Genomic DNA, 16,592 nt, shown 5'->3' with positions numbered 1-16,592 from the left:
CTAGTTGTACTCCCGCTGGTATTAAGAGTCTTCTGGAATTATAATTTTGGAAATTTTTTTGCAAAGTTAAAAGCGATAATTATACAAAATGCGTTTTTAAGTTTTGTCAAACTCATAAATTTTGTATAGAAATGATCTATTTTGCAACCGTTTCAACAATTGAGTGTTTTGTTAACGGCTCAGCAGTATCTGGTTTGATCTTGATCTCACCATGAATCCTTATGATAAAAATTTTTTAGATTTTTTTGCGACACGACCTCATTAATGACACATACTGTCTACAAAAACGTGACACAATGAAATTATTTATGGTAGCTCAAGGTTTTTGTGGCGGCTGAACTTACTAACTCAACTATCAAACTGAATAGCGCTTCAAGACCATTTCAAGCCTTAAAGCTAGAATAGCATGACAAGCGAAATTTAATACTACATTCTATCGAAGTTATTTGGATTTGATCACTTTGTTCAACGTTTATATTTAGCAACTTTTATTAATACAGAGTCGTCATACATGAAGTGAAACTTAAACTCGAACTACCTCAACCACCGGCAAAACAATACTACGACTTAACATTATTGCATCAGATTCTTTGCGATTCAATTGCGAATCAACCTGTTATTAATACAGAATATTCGACAAAACTTCTACATGGTTAACAAACTTCTCGTGACATCAAATTTACACTAAAAAAGTGACGTTATGGAAAAATGTTCACATTCTGTCGACATTATTATCTACAACCAATCAACAGTTGAACTTGACATGTAAATCCACGTGACTAGCAGCATAAAAGTAGCTTGATAAACTACAAAAAATCAGTTGAAATTTGCAATCTTGGTTATATTAAACCGACATACAGTGCGTATTGAAGCGCACTTTCGTGAGTGGTAAATTATTTGTTATTGTGTCTTGTTTCTGTAGATCATATTAGTGATTGTACAGTTATAAATTAACTTTGACTTGTGAAAGGAGAATTAACTTTGATAATCTCAAAACTTTCTTTCTGAGGAACAAATTCCTAAGTAAGAGAAAATTTGTGCGAAGCACATAGTCATTTGCTTTTACTGGCTTTAAAGAAGCTTAGCTCAGTTTCAATTTGGTGTTATTGAGGCCAATTGAGAAACAAAAGTTGTTCATTAAATTAACTCAGAAAATTCGAATCTGAGGTAAATATTGTTGTGTTATTTCTCAAAGATCTTTTAACCAATTCAATTGATTTCTTTTTCGTTTGGTTACTTGTGTGAAAGTGTTTTGCACTGCCAAGTTTGCTAAAATTTGAATCATTACTTACAGAGTTATTCAACATTGAAAATTTTGCCCATGTATTAAGATTGGGTATAAAATATAAAAGGTAGCCCCACCAACGCAGTTTACCCAGCGTTGTTTATTTTTACATCAGAAATTAGACCTACATAAGGTTCATAACCCTGCGAGATTTTATCTCACTAGCATTTGTGGTTAAGGAGAAATCATCGGAAAACCCCTAATTTGAGACTAATTGGTTATTTGAAATTTTGCACTTTCACTTAATTGAAACGAAGCCATTTGTTATTCGGCAAAGCTGAACAATTAGTTATTTGAAAAAATTTGAATATCAAGTAATGCAACGGCATTCTAAAGTATAGCGGATAATACAGTTCACAAAAGTTAACTGCAAAAACACAATGTCCGGACAGATTTGAAACCGCTGAAACGAACTGGGCGTGTAAAGTTTTCCTTGACTTTGATAGGAGAGCAGCCGTTACATTTGGTCCACCGACCCGGACAGTGGAAGGCAAACTGCTGTCCAATCTGATGAAGAGAATGCCAAAGGCTAACCCCCCCCCCCCCCCCCCCCCCCCAAAAAAAAAAAAAACCAAACGAATCAACAGCGCAACGCCAGTGAGGCAGAGCGAAAGGTGCGAGTGTAATTCACAAAACACGTTGAAGAGCTGACCTCGCTTAAAAGGAATAAGCAAAGCAAAAAGCAACCAGGCACTCCAAGCACAACCAGCAGAGAGGAGCTTCAATCAACAGCTCAAAGGTACGACAAGAAGTTCCAGGATTTAGTGGAAGAGGTAATAACTAAAACAGGAATTGGCTACAAAACAATTGAAGAATCAGATCGACCCAACAAACTAAAGGTCCTCTACCAACAGACTGTTCATCTTCTAGAAGAAAAAATACCCAAGCAAAAACAACGTAGAAACAAGCTTATGCCTTATCAAGCTAATTTCGTTGAAGAACATCTGAAAGAAACAAGAAAGCGCAAAGCAAGTTTGGACTATCATTGGCTTGCATATATAAGCAAAGGCACGCAATCAGAAATGAATGCAGAGCAAAGCAACGCAAACCAAGCAGTGACCGACGGTGAGAACAATAGCAACTATCCAACGGACAACCCCGTTGATCAAGCAGTGCAAAATAGAGCAACAGCAAACGGCCAAGAGACAGAGAATGTTTCAGAAACATCTTCAGCAAAGCGAAGGCGCGTGAAAAGGATGAAGAAAATCGATATCGAATTCGAAACCAAGATGCGACCATAACGGGAACGGTTCGAGCGTTGGAGGCTAGAGCTGGAAATGCAAATGAAGGAACTGGAAACCAAGCATCAACTACTGGTGGAAGAGCGTGAGCTAGAGCCCAAAGTGAAGAGAACAGCATTAGAGAACGATGAGGTTCGTTCCCAATCAACTGATGCTCGAAACAAATAACCCCCTTCAACTGAACCCCAAAGAAGAGAGATTTCTCAGACTGGGCCAGCAGGATCGACAACCTTCTAACACCAGAACGATCAACAGCTCGCTTCGAAGCCACCCCTGAAGTGAACAGGTATAGTCACTTCTCATGATATCGCAGTTCACGAGACCGATCCTCAAGTGCTGAACACCAAGACGTTTCCCCCAGAGCTGGTCTACGATACAACACTGGGTACGCAGGTAGCAGTAGCCTACCAAAGATGAAGTTCGATGGAAACCCCCTCGAAAGGCCAGAGTGGTCTTTTATGTTCATTGCTACAGTGGATCAACGACCGATACCAGACTCAGAAAAAATGAGCCATCTGAAGACTCTACGGACAGGCAAGTCAAGGTCAGCAATCTCTGGAATGGGCTATTCTGGACAATTCTATGGTGCTGCGTTGAGCATTCTGGAAAGGAAGTTTGGAAGGCCTCATGTGATCATTGATGCACAACTGGAGTCTTCGCAAAGCAAGTCAGGTAAAACATCACGACTCAACAGGTCTGATCAGTTTCTCAGTTATTGTTTCGAACTTTGTGAATGTGCTAAGGAGTACAAGCAGATTGGTGATCTGCAATCAAGCTCGACACTGTATATGGCAGTGGATAAACTACCTCAAGTTCTCAAAGAGAAGTGGTGGTCCTATGTTGATGATAAAGATGAAGATTGGCCTGATCTGATTATGTTTGAAAAGTAGCTATCTAGGATGGCATTCGTGCACGAAAGGTTTTCAGCTTTCAATGGAGAGCGAAGAGAAGGAGACCGAAGAAGCACAAATAGAGACAAACGGTTCTCGAAAACATCGAACTTCAGTGCAAGTTCCAACGTGAAAGAAACGAAACAAACGCAAAGTGATCACTGTCTGCTAGCTGACGGCACCCATAAATTATGGAACTTTCCACTATTCAGGAACATGAGTGTGAATGATCGGTACGCAGCAGTGAGGAAGCAACGCTCATCCTACGGATGTTTAGGTAAAAGACATGCAATCAAAGATTGTAAAGTCAATGCGTGCGGCATCAAAGGATGCATCAAGAAGCACAACCGATTGCTACACTCAAAAACAAAATGGACGAGGGCAATCACGCAGTCAACGTAAGCGCAGCAACAATCAACCAGAGTAACGAAGTTACTAGTTTTCTTCAGATAGTTCCTGTCTCAATACAGAGCGGTGGCAACAGGCTGAACACATATGCTTTCCTCGATAATGGATCAACGGTTTCATTCATCGGTCAAAGTGTGCAAAGGAAGATACGAGCCCGAGGCACCGATGTGACGCTCAACATAGCTGGCATACACGGAACAAAGGATCTGAAAACCGAGAAGGTTCCTGTCAAAATAAAGGGACTACATTCAAAGGTGCATTCAATCGAAGCGTTTGCACACCCGTCAATCTCTTTGGGAAAAACAATCTACAGCTACAACAAGCTGAAGCAAAATTTCAATCACTTGAGTGTTCTACCCAACAAAAACTTCAACCTGATTGAAATTGGCATCATCCTTGGTCAAAATGCTTATGAGCTACAACGCCCATTGGACTACAAGATAGGAACACGAAGCGAGCTTTAACAGAGCTAGGGTGGGTAGTCAGTGGACCCATGACGGGCAAAAGAAGACAAAATGTTTGTCATTTTGCCTGCACAGAGGATGTAAAAGTGGCTGAGAATATCGAAACATGGTGGAACATAGAAACCTATGCTTCCAAAATCAACGTCGTGAGTCAGTTAAAGAAGGAACTGCAGGCACAAAGGATGCTAGAGAGTACGACAAAAACTCACAGGCGAGCGATACGAAGTGGGAATGCTGTGGAGTGAACCAGAGCCAAACCTACCGAACAACTACAGCTCAACCTTGGGTCAGCTTCACTCACTGGAGCGAAGATTCCAAAGGCACCCAAACCTGAAGAGTTTGTATCAACAGTTAATAGATACTAATAAGGATTCGTAAAAATATTCAACGAGTCCGAAGTGAAAGGCACCTTCGGGAAGGAATGGTTTTTGCCACATCGTCCAGTGCTAAACCCGAACAAGCCTGGCAAAGTAAGACGTGTTTGCAATGCTGCGTCAAAGTACAAAGAAGTATGCCTAAATGATAAGCTACTAGCAGGACCTGATCTGCTACATGGGTTGATTGGAACATAATTCAGATTCCGTGAGGGACCAATAGCCCTGACAGCTGACATCGAATCCATGTTTTTACAGGTTCCCGAACAGGGTATAAGTTGCTTGAGGTTCTTATGGCGTCCAAGAACAAATGCACCTGTTCAGATATACGAATATCAGAGTCACGTGTTTGGAGTTCTCCAACTTGTGCAAAATATGCTCTCAAACGAGTGGGACTGGACAACGAAAAGGAGCATCCAATTGCAGCAAAGGCAATACAAAACAACTTCTACGTGGACGATTTCAACAAATCAGTTGCTTCTTCAGGGGTTTCTCTGAAGAAGCAATTGAAGTCTTCAATCAACTACAACCTCTTCTCTCACGAAATGGATTTGAATTGAAGAAGTGGATAAGCAACAATGATGCAGTTACCGAAGGAATCCCAGAAGACCTGAAATCAATCAGCAACACGAAACAAGTCGAAGTGGAACCCAATACGGAGGGATCCTCAGTGCTAGGACTGCAATGGACCGTTATTGATGACAGCCTTCAAGTATGCAGAGGTACATACAAAGAAGTTGAAGCAACTATAACCCAGAGGAAGATTTTGTCATTGGTATCTTCAGTATTTGACCCAATCGGATTGTTTGCTCCGTTCAGTGTATATATGAGACGACTTCTGAAAGGCATCTGGACTAAGAATGGGCAACATTGGGACAACGAAGTGGAGCCTGGTGACAAAACTGAATTTCGGAGATGAAAAAACAACTTCCAATAGTGGCTGAAACAAGCATCGAAAGAAGGTACTTCAACAGAGAGAGGGATAAAACCGAACTTCATGTGTTTGCTGACGCATCTGAAGACACGTTGTGCGCAGTGGCCTATCTACGTTAACAACCAAAAGAATACTCAGCTGACTTAGCATTTGTCATTGGAAAATGCAGAGTGGACCGATGAGGCATCTTTCAATACCCCGATTGGAATTGCAAGCGGCAGTCATGGTAGTGAGTTTGAAGGAACAGATAGTCAAGGAACATGAAATTAATATCAGTAATTGCAGTTTTTGGTCAGATTCAACTACTGTACAGCAGTGGATACACAGTTCCCATCGTAAACAACAAGCGTTTGTGGCCAATCGAGTGGCTGAGATACTAGATACAACTGATGATTCACAGTGGAAACATGTCAGCGGCATTAACAACCCAGCGGACATTGGCACCAGATCAACCAACATTGAAGAACTCAAAAGAAATGAGTGGCTCACTAGGCCGGCCTGGTTGAAACGACCAGCAAGCGAATGGCCAGATCAAGTGATCCCCGTATTTGCATCAGATGAAGAGAATATACCCTCATCGGCCTTCATGATACAGGCTGAAGAAAAGAAAGCTGTTGTTCAGTGGGAACGATTGAGTAACTTTAACAGACTAGTAAATACAGTAGCATACGTACGGCGAGCATTGAACAAACACAAACCAGCAACACTCGTTTTCAGCATTGAAGAAAGAGAAAAAGCAAAAGCAACAATCGTCAACTACTGCAGCAGGAACAGTTTGGTGAAGAATTGAAATCTCTCAAAACTGAAAAGGAAATTCCAAAAAGCAGCAAAATTCTACAGTTCTCACCCTTCTTAGATGAAGAAGGACTTATTCGAGCCAAAGGCAGAATAGGCCAAAGTCAATTGGACTTCAATGCAAAGCATCCAGTTTTGCTATATTGAAAGCATCATGCGGTTGAATTATTCTTGCAAAAAGAGCTCAAGGACAATCAAACGAGGGCACTGAGCATGTAAGAAACATTGTTCAGCAGAAGATGTGGATCTTAGGCATACGGAACGCCTTAAGGTCAATCATGAAAAAGTGTGTTACCTGCAGAAAATGTAGAGCGCATACGATAGCACCAGTAATGGCAGATCTACCCGAAGAGCGGTTAGATGCTTCAACAGCCTTTACAAATGTTGGAGTTGACTACTTTGGCCCTTTCATAGTGAAAATTGGGCGCAGAAACGAAAAGCCATGCTGTTGTCTTTTAACATGTCTAACTATGAGAACGGTGCATATAGAAGTGGAACCCAAGTTGGACACCGATATTTGTCTCAATGCAATAATGAGGTTCATTGCTCGAAGAGGCAAACCAAATACAATCATCAGTGACAACGGGACAAACTTTGTTGGAGCTGAAAGAGAGTTTGTAGACTATGTTGCGGCATGGAACACAGAAGGGATCGAAGAACATCTAATTCAACGAGGAATCAGATGGAAGTTCAACCCACCCGCAGCACCTCACTTCGGAGGGGTATGGGAACGGTTGGTGAGAAGTTGCAAGAAAGCAATGTATGCGGTGTTGGGGAACAGATCAGTCACCGAGGACGTTCTTTCAACAACGATGTGTATGGTTGGGCAGACTTTGAACGCAAGACCTTTGACTCCAGTCAGTTCAAATGTTATGGACTTGGAAGCATTGACTCCCAATCACTTTTTGCTTGGCAACAGGAACGTTTGCTTGCCCTACCTACCATGCCCAGAAGAAATTGTGGATCATCGAAAACTCTTCCAACAAATTCAAGCCTATGAAAATCTCATATGGGACAGATTTCGGAAACAATATCTGCCAACTCTGAATAATCGGCAGAAATGGCGATCTACGTCGAACGAAACCCTTAAAGAAGGCGATCTCGTTTATTTGATCGAATACAGCGATAAGCGTGGATATTACAAATTAGGTCGAGTTACGGAGACCATCGATAGGTCTGACGATATGATTCGATCAGCGATAGTTCAAACAAAAGACGGAGTGTACAGGAGACCAGTAGTGAAGCTCGCCCCAGTACTACCTGGGAAAGATGTTTTCGCGATGGAAAACATGGCCGGCGATGTGGCGGCTGAGCTTATTAACTCAACTACCAAACTGAATAGCGCTTCAAGGCCATTTCAAGCCTTAAAGCCAGAATAGCTTGACAAGCGAAATTTAATACTACAGTCTATCGAAGTCATTTGGATTTGTTCACTTTGTTCAACATTTACATTTAGCAACTATTATTAATACACAATCGTCATAGATGAAGTGAAACTCAAACTCGAAGTACCTCAACCACTAGCAAAACAATACTACGACTTAACAGTATTGCAACAGATTCTTTGCGATTGGATTGCGAATCAACCTGTTATTGATACAGAATATTCGACAAATCTTCTCCATGGTTAACAAAATTCCCATGACATCAAATTTACACTGAAAAAGTGACGTTATGGAAAAGTGTTCACATTCTATCGACATTATTATCTACAACCAATCAACAGTTGAACTTGACATGTAAATCCACGTGACTAGCAGCATAAAAGTAGCTTGATAAACTACAAAAAATCAGTTGAAATTTGCAATCTTGGTTATATTAAACTGACATACAGTGCGTATTGAATCACACTTTCTTGAGCGGTAAATTACTTGTTATCGTGTCTTGTTTCTGTAGATCATATTATTCATTGTACAGTTAAAACTTAACTTTGACTTCTTAAAGGAGAATTAACTTTGATATTCTCAAAACTTTCTTTCTGAGGAACAAAATTCCTAAGTAAGAGAAATTTCTGCAAAGCACATAGTCAGTTGCTCTTACTGGCTTTAACGAAGCCTAACCAAATTTGAATTTGGTGTTATTGAGGCCAATTGAGAAACAAAAGTTGTTCATTAAAGTAACTCAGAAAATTCGAATCTGAGGTAAATATTGTTGTGTTATTTCTCAAAGATCATTTAACCAATTCAATTGATTTTTTTTTTCGCTTGGTTACTTTTATGACAGTGTTGTACACTGCAAAGCTTGCTGAAATTTGAATCATTGCTTGCAGAGTTATTCAGCATTGAAAATTTTGCCCATTTATTAAGATTGTGTATAAAATATAAAAGGTAGCCCCACCAACGCAGTTTACCCAGCGTTGTTTATTTTTACATCAGATATTAGACCTACCTAACGTTCATAACCCCGCGAAATTTTATCTCACTGGCGTTTGTGGTTAAGGAGATGTCATCGAAAAACCTCTAATTTGAGACAAATTTGTTATTTGAAAATTTGCACTTTCACTTAATTGAAACGAAGCCTTTTGTTATTCGGCAAAGCTGAACAATTAGTTACTTGAAAATTTTGAATACCAAGTAATGCAACGGCATTCTAAAGTATAGCTGATAATACAGTTCACAAAATTTAACTGCAAAAACACAATATCCGGACAGACTTGAAACCGCTGAAACGAACTGGGCGGTGTAAAGTTTTCCTTGACTTTGATAGGAGAGCAGCCGTTACAGTTTTTATGGCTCTCACCAATTGTTTTCGTAATAGGGATAGATATATTATTTATTATATATATATATTGTTTTCGTATACCCAATAGAGATAGATATTAATAGCTTCCCAAGACGTAAATCTCAATCGAATTAGATGTTTCATTTTATAGATGTTTGTTTTAACGAATTTCACCTTAAATTTAAAAAAATGTTTCAACTGTCTCTTGTTTGCTTTTATTTTCGACGTCATGTATCTCAATCTCACTCATTGGAAATCTTAATTACCTTTGTTGATTCAAATATTTATTTAATTCGCTTGGCTTTGGGTGTGACTGATTGCTTCGACCATAAAGTTTGATAAAAAAAATCTTAGAGATTTTTGTTTTGTTCATTTTTTGGTTTTCTTTTTGCTGGCATGTCTAAGTAGTCTAGTCCCTTTATAAGGCAGACTCGTTGATTTTAAAAAGATGAAGAGAAAATGATGGTTTACAGATCTTGTAGGTAACTTCTTATCATTATAATGCCTTAAACAATGTCATGTTGTAAAATTGTTTGAAGTTTTGGCTTCTTTTTGAATTTGTTTTTTTGTGGGCTCGTGACATAGTCTCATTATTAACCGATCCAATTGGCTTCCTGAGGTGTTGAAATATAAATAGCCCTTTTTTATTTTAATCCTAAGTCTGTTGTGACTTTCGAAAATATCTGTTTTCTGAAATAACTTTGGGTTTTGAGCTTTGTATTTTTTAAATAGTTTTTCGATCGATTTGCAGCTCAGTCTCTGTAAACACAGGTCACAGCCCGTCTCCAGTGAACTATAATTTATAACGGTTTTAGCTTCTAACATTTGTTTCTCGGCTTTGTCAATTTTTTTACTACGAAATTTCATAAAAAGTTAGATTTTTATTTATTTTTATATTTCAAATGAATTTTGGTTTCTCTTTCAAACTATTACAATAACCGTTGGTCCCATTGGCTTTAAAATTTTGCGCAATCGAACATTGCATAATGGCATGTCTCAATTGATTCCTATGTAGATATAAATGAACATATTAGTGGTTTCAGTTGATGTCTAACGACAATAATGACTGTGAAACTAATTAATTTCGAAAACGGAAAATTATTTTTGAACTTCGCACCTATTTGCTCTTTTTTGTCTACTTGTAACCAGTCGCAATGGAGAAAAGTCCGACAGTTTTTCTAATGAAGTGTCGGTTAAATTGTTTTGGTTTTTATCTAATGCGGGTTTGATTTTTAATGATTTTTTAAATTATAGATTTGGTTATATTTTATAAATTTTAATAGAGTTTTGGTCGTGAATAATGTTTGTTGTTTGATTTTTATTATTGTCCTTTCTAGTATTCCTATTATCAACAACTTCCTTTGGCCCTCTAGCGTGGCATTATCTTATTCTTTGGTTGTTTATGGAACGATGTGTATGTTTTTGAATGTTTTCCATCTCTTCATCATTTGGTAGCCAATTAAGTCAAGAATTTGGATGAGCGGGGTCGGAACATTATGTGCGTACGCACATAACGGAGCCTCCTTGTAGTGGTTCTAAAATTACCTGCAACACCACTCAAAATAACAGTTACATTTTTTTTGAACTTGGTCTCAAATAATTAGTAATAAAATTCGTGGAGTAAGTTTTAGGCTAATTACATGTTAAAAATGGTTTTTTCACAAAACGCAAAATTTATTGCAATTAGTTTTTTCATACATTTGCCTCGTCATTGCACAATTAAGTCCGCGCATTAGTAGATCAAAAAATTAAATTGAATTAAATTGAGCTAGACAAGAAAGCGGTTAAATTAAATACCCAATGTGCAAACATACGCAAACCCATTATGACCAATTTATTCCATTTGAACCTTTAATTTTAGGAATTTTATAACATTGGGTATATTGGCTTTAAGTATATGGTCCTAACACCAAAAAAGCAACTAAAGCATTTAATATTTTACTGAATGATTTAAAAAAATAAGTGAAACTCAATTTGTTTTATGGATGCTATGCGAATATGATTGTAATGTATCGCAAATTTCAACGCTTGGAAAAACTGCTTCAAGCAAAAATTGACTATAAGTCAAAATGAAAAATAGTTTTGAGAAAATGAAGCCATTTTCTTATAGTTTCTATGGGATAAAGGACACGGGATTCAAATGAAGGCATGAAAGTATGAAAAAATTATTTACAGAGTATAAATAGGTTTTATAGGTTGTATAAAAGAATAGGTTATAGGTTTTAGCGTATAGGTTTTATAAAAGAAACCTATGACGTGGACTAAAAAGTCAAATTTAACTCACTTTGATGATCGGTTAAAGAAGAAAGTGGAGATTATGCACTTTGTCCCATATTTGTGAGAAAAAGCCAGATTGCGCGCAACCCCATACATCCTATCATAAAACAGTATGAAGTTAGAGTGCCAATTGTTCTTTGCTGAGCCATACATTATTTTTGAGTTTTTAGTTTCTAATAAATGCAACAATTAGATGCAATTTTGTACTTCTTATATTCAAGTAAAAGATAAAAAAATTTAAAAAAAGAACCTATATTTTCAATATTCTTGTCCAAAATGAGTATAAATATGAATAACTAAATAACAAATCATTGTTATTAAAATTTCGTTTCCGGACAAAACAGTTCCAGAAAAACAATTTCAAGCAAATTAGTTCCAAATTGTAAAACTTTCCCAGGCAGAAGAGTCCCCGGCAACGCATTTCAATAACAATGACCATAATCTTTACGTATATATAAATTGCAATAATTATTTATACAATCTACAATTAATTGACTTACATGATTTATAAGTCAAGCAATGCAGTGTTTTTAATTGATATGAAATAAGATTAGACCAAGAAACTTGGTTGAAAATAAATCATTTGGCAAAAACTATTTTGTAATCAGCTTTATATTCGTTCAATAAAAAAGTGTACAGAATTTCTTTGTTAATTGGTGTGCATATATTTAACTTTATTTTACTTGGGACTATTTCGTCTGGGACTTTTCGTCTGCGAATCTTTTTGATGTTCGGGACCGTTTTGTCTTGGACTGTTTTGTCTGGGATTGTTTTGTTTGTTCACCAAATATTTAACTTCAATCAGTAGAAGTTTTTTGACGAAATCACAAAACTTTTCACTATTTTGTGAGCTTTTCAAATTGAGTTAGTGTTGCTCATTTTAACAAGGACGGCTCATATTGCCTGCCCTGATGAAACTTAAATCTTTTCTAACCTTTTCCATAACTTTTTTCTTTATCTCTCGAAGCACATTGACCAATTATATATTTTGACAAGTATCTACTGCTAAATTTCTGATCAAAAAGAAAAATGATGTGTTAAATGAACGTAATCTATCAGAGATTCACCGGACAGACTTCCAAGAATCTTAGTAGATAACTATTAGTCTTAACAACACTGCATTCTAACCATCGGTTTAGAGATCATTGCGAGTAAAGTTTTTTGTTAGAGTCTTGAAAAATCTCGTAAGAAAATGCAGTTTAGCCTGCAGCATGCCTAGATAAATAACTTAAACCCTGAAAAATTTCACAATTTGTGTTAACAAGGAAGATTGTAGGCCATATGGGACTGCGTTATAAACTTTCGACCAAACCTTTAGTTATTTAGATGAGGAAAAATAGTTGTTTAGTGAACTAATCTAAAATGGAAGACCGGAGTAATTAAAAAAGTTGTCTCCGGCAGAAAATGCCTCTGTTCAATGTAATGAGTTTAATTTTCCAATGACTATTCAAAAGTAATTTAATATTTTTCTCTTTTTTCAAAAAGAAACTATATTATTGTTGAAGAATGCATCAATTATTGCCAACCAATGGCCAAACAATGTCTGTTGCTGATCTAGTTTGTTTCTGAGTTTATTTTCAATAAAAATAGCTTGTCTTTTTCCTATTGCCGTCATTATTAACGCAAAACTTGTGAAGATGATGATGTATGATTTCGTCAGTCAGTTTGGCTTTGTTTAATTGGATTGTTTTTCAGTCAAAATTTTATATGACATTGAACGTTTCTAGCGGCTAATTGGTAGTTTTCATGCAATCAATTTGCTAATAAATATAAAGAGATATATATATATATATATATATATATATATATATATATATATATATATATATATATATATATATATATACCTTCAAAACCATCAAATTTTACTACAATACAGTTTTCTGACTGTTTGTCTGTTACTGTGGCTTATTGTCGGTTATAATTCTGCAGTATAATTTTTCAAATTTTCCTCATATCTTTACGCAATATCTAATCAGTTTCCTCTTGTTTACCTTGAGCATAACAGGTCAACTTTCTAACTTGGTAGGAAAAAAAATCTTACATTCCATTTTAAGAGGTGCGGCATCGAGATGATTGAGTTTGGTCTGAAGTGGTCGTTGGTTCTTCGCCTTCCTGAAAGCTTCCTTGAGCTCTGGCGTCTCCTCGTCTGTGGATGCTCGTCCAGACTTCATTTTCTTCACTTCAGAGTCAGTGAAGGCTACATAACAAAGAAAAAAATTGGGAGAATGTTTTAAAATTTATCAGATGAAAATTTATCAGATGAAATTGCAACATGCAATATATCAGATGAAAATGCTATAATGCTAGCTGAAAGAGACTTGTTTTTCTCAAGTCGTTACGAATTGTAGTCTCTAATACCAAGTAGTTTCTGACATTTTTGTTTTGAGCTTCCTCTAGGAACTCTTAGTGGTCTATCTCTCTGTATGTTTTATTCGATTAGCATGAAGCTCGTCTACCATAGATTTTGAGTCCATAATAACGAGCGCCGACAAACTGTTGTCAAGTTTGTGCAATTTACAGCATTCATGCTTTTGGTTTTTCGATAATCCATAATTTCCCCGCTGAAATCGACTGGTTATCTTGCATTAATCTGGCAAGATAACCATCCGCTATCGACTTTACTTCCATATTAAAGGATACAAAAATCACTTTTGTCTGCCCTAGTTGGGAGGTGGACTCATAAAAAGATAATTGGACCGATATTGTGTATGAAAAGACCAAACACCCCTGAAATCACTGGATGAGTTGTGAAATCTTACATCTCTGGACGTGTTTCAAGTTGGCAGTGGCATTTGGCTTCTCCAGCACTATCAGTTCAGTGTCGTGTCTGTCCTCCCCACTCGCATTCCGGGCTATCACTGTGATCTTACCCTGGTCGTAGAACCTCACCCGGGGAAACTCCAGGTGGTGGATACCATCGAACCACACGTTCACACGACGTGACTGGACAACATACACAAAATTCTTAAATGTGGCCAAATGTGACATTATCAAAAAATTGCGTTAATGGAAATCAAAGACTTCACAAAAATCCCCATCGCAAAATTGAGCCTACTCTGGGCCTCAATTTCCATTAAATTTCCTTCTTCCAAGTCGAGATCCCAGGCCAACGTTACGGAACTTTTCTCTACTAGACTACGAACCTTCATTATTGGAAACGAGGTTATCTCTGGTCAAGACCCCAAAAAGGACGGACACCGTAACTACCCCCCCCCCCCCCCCCAATTCAGTAGCACCGAGAGACATTATGGGGTTGTTGAATACGCGAAAATGACATCGAATTTTGTGGTCACTTGAGAGCGTAAAAAGTGTAACATTTTTGTGAGTTTTTGATTAAAGTTGACGATGACTAATAAAATTTAAGCATAACCCTAGTTGAGAAGACCGAACAAAAACGACGAAAAAATTGTAAGAAATCTTCGGTATATTTGTTTTCAAACACAAAAAAGTGTCGGCACGTTCGGTTTGTTCGGCATTGTTGGTTTCGAACATAAGAAAGATTCGTTATCATGGTTTTTGGATGCAGGAGACTCAGTATGTTCGGTATTTAAACGCAAGAAGTCTTCGATATGTTTGATATTTAAATGCAAGGGATCGTTATTTAAATGTAAGAGATCGGTATGACGTTCGGTTTTAGACGTACAAAGTTGTCGGTTTTTTCCCCAAAGAAAATTTTGATTTTTCTGTTTATAACGTAGTCAAACTTTATGATAGCGTTCTTTTCTGGAATTTCAAACGTACTTGTTAGAGAAAACTCTTAAAGAATGTGCAAAATTATAGAAAATTCTTATTTAGCTCGTTCTCAAAATTAATTGAACGAATATAAATTTCTTGGTTAATTTTGAATTCAAAAATGTAGCATACTTGTTGAACATTGAAGACATTTCTGATCATAAGTTCACATTCACTGAGTTGTGACTTACTTTCTTGTCGTTTGCGCCAGCAAATATATTGACGGTTGGTTACGTTTGAAACCGAATCTCTCATATGTTTAAAAAAAGGACGACAGCGCGGTCGAATCTGTCTGACGTTTAAAAACGACGATCCGAATCTTTCGTATGTTAAATACCGAACAAAAACGATGAAGCCAACTAAAAAGTTGTAGGAACTTTTGTGGTTTTAAGTTAGAAAAAACGACAATGCGTACGATTTCTTATGTTTAAAAACCGAAGATATCTCAACTATGGAATGGTGTGTACATCAAAATAATATCCCGAGCAAACTTTCAGTTATAAAATTGATACAAAACTGAGTTTTATCTTCACTTAGGTACGTGCCATGTCAAAATCTCTCCTTATGATGTAAGGAGTTGAGTATACTTTGCTAAACTGGGAAGAATGGGACTGGAATGGACGCAACTCCCGATATTTCCCCCAATTTTGGACATTTGACAAGGGTGTAATTACCTCAGTGAGTATTTCGTCGTTTTTGTACCAGTGCAATTTGGGTTGCGGGCTGCCGTGCACCCTGCATATGAATCTGGCACCCTGGCCCTCCATCACTTCCACTGGCTCGGGGGGCTGAACTATAATGGGAGGCTCAGGGTCCTCATCTGGGTCAAAGATGTCGTTGTTTCTTTAACAAACAACTCCTTACAGTCCAACTATGGGTTAATTTGGCGTTCTTTTATTCCATTTTCTTTGCTATGGCCTATTAAAAGTTATATATCAAAACAGGTGTCGGGGGAAAAACTACCTAAAGCAAAATATCCAAAGCCCTCTTCCAAAATATTGGGTAGTTTTGGTATGGGGTATTTCGGTATTGGGTAAATTGTCAAAAAGCTGTTAGCAAGAAGGCCGAGTATCCATTAAAACGAATTATTTTATATCTGGCCCATAGAAAATCCAGATACGTACTTAACAACATACAATGCATCATATAATAACTTGGTCAGTTGTGGAACTATTCGTAAAGGGTGTTTTCCGTTCAAAAGCGTAATTTATTTCATTTTTCTTCGGTATACTTCGAAAAATATGTTAAGTGGAACAATTCGAAGATGTTTATTCAAATATTAAGAAATTGGAACAATCATGTCTTCTCAGAATAATATTATGGCAACCCGGATTCCATCTTACGTCTTTTTCAGCACTGAATCATCGTAATTTCACCATAGATTTTACTCTGAAAGTAACTTTAGTATATATCGGAGAGCTAAAGATATCTATAGCTAGTTAACACACAGCAGCAGCATAAATTATAA

At 37.3% G+C, this 16,592-nt stretch overlaps 1 protein-coding gene across 3 annotated transcripts in view; it reads right to left on the bottom strand.

The window, feature by feature from the left end:
• LOC142337506 (uncharacterized) overlaps positions 1-16,592 on the bottom strand; it is a 74,194-nt gene that overhangs the window by 22,700 nt on the left and 34,902 nt on the right. For all 3 annotated transcript variants that reach the window (XM_075386783.1, XM_075386784.1, XM_075386785.1), the window contains 3 exons: positions 15,799-15,967; positions 14,152-14,335; positions 13,434-13,589 (listed from right to left, as the gene is read on the bottom strand). In XM_075386783.1, coding sequence (XP_075242898.1) covers positions 13,434-13,589; positions 14,152-14,335; positions 15,799-15,967 — 509 coding nt within the window. The remainder of the gene's footprint in view (positions 1-13,433; positions 13,590-14,151; positions 14,336-15,798; positions 15,968-16,592) is intronic.

The sequence above is a fragment of the Convolutriloba macropyga genome, chromosome 4, assembly GCF_964194025.1.
Source record: "Convolutriloba macropyga chromosome 4, txConMacr16.3, whole genome shotgun sequence".
Classification (NCBI taxonomy): Eukaryota; Metazoa; Xenacoelomorpha; order Acoela; family Convolutidae; genus Convolutriloba; species Convolutriloba macropyga.
This window is presented reverse-complemented; position numbering and strand designations above follow the sequence as displayed.